The sequence below is a fragment of the Gadus macrocephalus genome, chromosome 16, assembly GCF_031168955.1.
Source record: "Gadus macrocephalus chromosome 16, ASM3116895v1".
Classification (NCBI taxonomy): domain Eukaryota; kingdom Metazoa; phylum Chordata; class Actinopteri; order Gadiformes; family Gadidae; genus Gadus; species Gadus macrocephalus.
In genome coordinates this window covers 3,846,374-3,851,372 of record NC_082397.1, presented here as the reverse complement: position 1 = coordinate 3,851,372, position 4,999 = coordinate 3,846,374, and the positions used below count along the sequence as shown (strand labels likewise).

Here is a 4,999-nt window from a genome sequence, read left to right as displayed (position 1 = left end):
ACGGGCAGAAGAACACGACGTGCGCGCGTCTGCATTTGCGTCCGACGTCATCGATAAAAATAATTGACCCTTTTACGTGGGCCTACTTTTTTCTATGTTTTTTTATATTTACATTTTTATATTTGACTAGACCTCCGTTTTTATATATACCTCCTTTGTTTCATTTATTTAAACTGCGGATTTGCGTTCTTGTGCGTGACTGTGCGTGCTTGTGCGTGCTTGTAGAGCTTTTCCACTGCAGTGGCCATTTTCCACAAAACCTAACCTACTGTGTGGAGCTTAGCGCGGGCTTGCTTGGTGCTTACAACGCGACCATCCACTCAGAGACTGTACAACAGTCAGAATGTCTGGCAACAGCCGCCAGCACTGGCCTCTGGGCGAGACCCAAGCGCTGCTTAACATCTGGGCTGACGACAGTGTACAGAAGCAGATGGAGGGCATGTGTCGCAACGAGGAGGTCATCCAGTATATAGTGAACGAGTTGTCCAAGATGGGAATACAGCGCACCACCATACAGATCAGGGAAAAGCTGAAAAAGTTGAGACAGCAGTATAAGGCGGTCAAAAGGGATGAAACAAAGACTTTTCCTTTCTTTGAAATGATGGACAGTGTGCTTGGGGACAAAGTAGGCCTACATCTTTTGGATGCAGATCACACAGCAGGTCAGTTATTGTATAACTTTTATGCTTTGGCAATACCATTCGTTTTTTTTTGAACAGTTGTGTTTAACTTACTGGTCTAAAATGAGTGTTAATGTAGTTAAATTCATGTACTTCTCAGACTACACAGCCCTGTCCAAACCATTGTGTTGTAATGGTTTAATCTGATCTTTACAGACAAATCAACTTCAACGGGGAGCGGAGTGTCTGCCACTGCCAGTATGAAAGGGACAAGGCTGCTTTCCAAAATGAAAACTTCAGTGAAACCTGGTGAGTTTGAATCCACCGCCCAGAGAAAACAGGTTTATTTTAATCATAAGAAAGAGAAAATGCAAAAGCTATCTCATGCTTTGCCAAACTCCTCAAACAAATAATATTTAAAGGGTACTCATCTACAATATTTCACCTTCTTTAGCTAGTTCCCACATACACCCCATGATGTATGCCACACAACCTAAGTTTAATTATCTTGGTTTACAATAATAAGGTGCTCTATTGCAATAGTGTATGTAACTACTAGACTTCAGGTTCTGTGTTAAAACCCCTTCTTCGCAGTCTATCTTCCCTAACCCATTCCTGCTGCCTAATGACCCGTTTCTTTAAATACATGTATAATACACTCGCAGTCAAGTCTGTCAAATCAGTTGGGCATTGTCTTTCGTCATCGCGCGACGCTTTGCTCCGGCAGGGTTCCGCAAGCGTAGGAGTGAGGCCGACGGCCCCACCCAGGGCTTTGTGGGCGTGATGGCCGAGTGTCACCGGCGGTGGCTGGAGAAGGAGGAGGAGCTGAGGCGGGAGGAGATGCAGCAGGAGGCCCAGCTGCGGAGGGAGGAGATGGAGCAGGAGCTGGTGCTGCGGCGCGAGGAGGGCGAGCGGGAGGAGAGGCTGAGGCACGACGAGATGGAGGCCAGGAGCAAGGACACCGAGTTGTTGACCTCCTGCCTGGCGCAGGTCATGAAGCACATGGCGAAGGAGCCGTCCGCTGGTCACTAGAACCCTCGAACCCCCCCCCCCTCCTCTCCAGGACTGAAACACAAGGGAGGGCATGAGTTGAAGCTGATTCTGATTGGTTAGGAAATGGACCAATGTGAGGTCATCAAGATTCAAGATTGAAGATGGTTTTATTGTCATATGCACAACAATTACAGAGCAGTCGCTGGCAATGAAATTCTTTAGTCTTGGCGCCATACAATCAGAATTGTCAAGTCAGTTGAACACGTACAAGGAAGTTGTCTGGGTGTTAGGTGCATAACAGTAAGCAACATAAAAATACGTTGGAAAGAATTGATGTAAACGGAAAGCATTGTAGGATAAAAAACATCAAAATAAATGCGAAACATTTATTAGAAGAACCGAATTAAAGCTGTTCAGTTTGTGCAGGAATGTGCGAAATATGGCCCATGGAATGTGTTAATGTTAAATGTATAAAGTATACATACCTTGCACAAATGTCTAATGTGCGAGGAATATATTCCAGAGAACTGCGTTAATGTGACACATTGTGACATGACTTTACGGCAATGTGCTTTTTTTCAGCCTCGTTCAGAATTTTAGCAACGTTAATATTCAACCATTGTGTTCATGTAAACATGGAATAGTCATGTTCTAGAACGTTTGGTACAAGTGGTGTCGCATACAGGTGATTAAATATGCATTTTAATATTTGTGAGTTTATACTTGGATGTATTTTTGTCTTGACAATTGACTAAATGTGAATGAGCAGTTAAGGGTTTTTTCATACCAGGTGTTAAGTAAATGGCACAAACTGTTTATTAAAAATGTAAAGACGAACAACTGAATATATCTGTCAATGTAAAATGTGAAAAGGATGACGGTAAGTCCCAGATCAAGTACTGTATTGGCTTTCGTGGAACACCGACACGATCAGAGGCAATATACTGATATGTGAAGTAATCCGAGTCATATTAAAGATGCTTTGATGTCACTAAATGGCGTTATCGATTCATAATGATACCCCGTTTTAGTCTAAATCCACTACGATGAGAAGATATGCCCTTGAAATGGTCAAAATGAGGTTTGAAATGTAAGAAAAAACTAGCTAGAGCCTGTTTCTACACCTTAAATTCTCATATACTTCAGTTTTATGACCCTCACCTACTATTCAGAGTGCTGTCAAAAAATGTATTTGCATAAATCTTTCCACATTGTATCAAATTCCCTATGATAATCGTTATCGATATTATTGTTCTCCCTACTGCCCAGCCCTATACAGCCGACACGTCTTCACAACAGTCCCATTTAACTAGCCTCAGTGTCTCCGTGCTGCAGAGCCAGCACGGAGACAAGGGACTTGTATCGTAGCCCCTCATCCTCTAAGGGCTGCAGAGCAAGCCAGGGGGGAGTGCTGTCGAGGTCCGCGTGGCTCTTATCCGCGTCGGGCCAGCGCGGGTCACCCTCCGCCTCGACCCACTCGGGGAGAAACGCGTCCGCGCTCCTCTCGCAGAGGTTGTGGAGGACGCAGCAGGCCCTGGCCATGTCCCGGACCACCTCCACGGTGCAGTCCAGCCTCCGGTCCAGGCACCGCCAGCGGCCCTTCAGCCGGGCCAGCGCCTGCCGTGCCGCGCGGCACGCCGGCAGGACCTGGGCGTTGAACAGCTCCTGGTCCGCCGTGAGCCAGGCGGTGGTCCGGTGCGGCCTCAGCAGCCACGGCCGCGCCGGGAGAGCCTCGTCGTCCGCCAGAAGGCAGAGCCCCCCCTCCTCGTCACCCAGGAGGGTCTGCATGCGGTCGGGGAAGTCCTCCCTGGCCCACGGCCACAGCCCCGACCCGACGGAGCCCTCACCCGCCACCGCCGCCGCCGCCGCCGCCGCCGCCCACTCCGGGTCGCCGACGTTGACCTCCCAGAACCGTCCGTCGCCGTCGACGACGGCCTGCAGCGAGACGACGAGGCGCCATCCCTCGCCGCCGCCGGGCGGGTCGGCGCGGTGGTGCGGCGGGCGGACGATGGGCACGAGGACGCGTCCGATCACGCCGACGCACCGCGGCACGCCGTGTGCCAGGTAGAAGCGCTCGGCCGTCTCCCGGAGGTCACCAGGGGTCGGCTCCGCCACCAGCTGGGGCCGGAGGACCTCGATGACGGCCGAGCAGAAGTCGCGGACGCAGTGACACACGGACGCCACGCCCACGGCGAACAGCTCGGCCACGGTCTTGTAGCTGCAGGGGTTGCCCAGCTTGTAGAGGGCCAGCGCCACGCGTTTGCTGAGCGGGATGCAGAGGTGGTACGTGGTGTCCTGGCGCTTGAGGCGGCGCCGCAATGCGCCGCACAGGAAGGAGAAGGTCGCCCACGAGACGCGGAAATGTTGGAGCCACTGGTGGTCCGTGAAGCCTGTGGCCGTGGTTTCCCACCAGGCGTTGGGGCGAGGGTAGGACCACACCCGTGGCGTCCACGGACTGCACTGCTTCAGGTACTGGAGGGCCATCTAGTGGGAGGTTAGGGAACCACATGAATAGGTCTGATTAGAGTAGACAGTGGGGGGAACGTATAGAACCCGTTGGTTTGCACACAGGTAATGACAATAATACAATAATTGTAATATTAATTACATTTTAATACTTATACTTTTGTACTCAAATTTACATTTGCAAGTTTCAAGTGCTCTCCTTGGCTGATCATTTACTCAAAGGTGTGTAAAACTTTGTATAGTTATAATCAGGTCATTACATTTAAACATTAGTCAATTCATTCAGACAAGCAGCACAAGTATTCACTCACCCCCTCCATCCATATTCTATGAGCTTCAAACCGCTCCATCCTCGCGCGTCTGAGCTGTGTTGTTCTCTGCTTCCATTCCTGGCGGAGCTTGTGAAGGCGGACGCGTCTCGCTGCAACACGCTGCTTGCTGCGAGTCCGTCGTCGGGTTTCGGCTCGGTTGTCCTGCTGCAGTTGTTTCGCTTGGTGCACAGATATAAGAGAGAGGAGAGCGCCTGCACAGACGTCTGCGTCCATGTCGCTTCGCTTTGCAGTTAACTCAGGTGTTAAGTTGTTGCATACTGTGAAATAGTAGCCTATATCGTGTTCTATAGGGATTAGAAAAAATAATTCTTTCAAGTTAGAGAACCATGGCTTATTTTGTACTCTCCTTGCCCATGATCCATGCTCGTCGTGATCAACCAGGCATTTTCTCAAACAAACAATAATGGATTTCCTCGTTTTCTCTAAAACTTCGGGTATAATAGACAATACTGCCCTCTGTTGGTTTGGAGAGTGAAGTATCCAATAACAGTGACAGCGATCAGAATAAAAAAAAGAGAACATTCTATTTCATAAATTGATCAGAAGAAAAGCAATCAATCAATCAATCAGACCACCTTTATATATAAA

General features: G+C 49.2%; 2 protein-coding genes across 2 annotated transcripts; one reads left to right on the top strand and one right to left on the bottom strand.

The window, feature by feature from the left end:
* Positions 1-19: 19 nt before the first annotated feature.
* LOC132474785 (uncharacterized) lies at positions 20-2,609 on the top strand. Its single transcript, XM_060075660.1, has 3 exons — positions 20-662; positions 837-929; positions 1,348-2,609. Exons 1-3 carry the CDS (start codon positions 344-346, stop codon positions 1,650-1,652), a joined length of 717 nt encoding a protein of 238 aa, XP_059931643.1. The 5' UTR covers positions 20-343; the 3' UTR covers positions 1,653-2,609.
* Positions 2,201-4,850, bottom strand: LOC132474774 (uncharacterized). The gene is made up of 2 exons (XM_060075646.1): positions 4,391-4,850; positions 2,201-4,097 (listed from the first exon to the last, which is right to left on the bottom strand). Exons 1-2 carry the CDS (start codon positions 4,622-4,624, stop codon positions 2,919-2,921), a joined length of 1,413 nt encoding a protein of 470 aa, XP_059931629.1. The 5' UTR covers positions 4,625-4,850; the 3' UTR covers positions 2,201-2,918.
* Between the last annotated feature and the right edge of the window lie 149 nt (positions 4,851-4,999).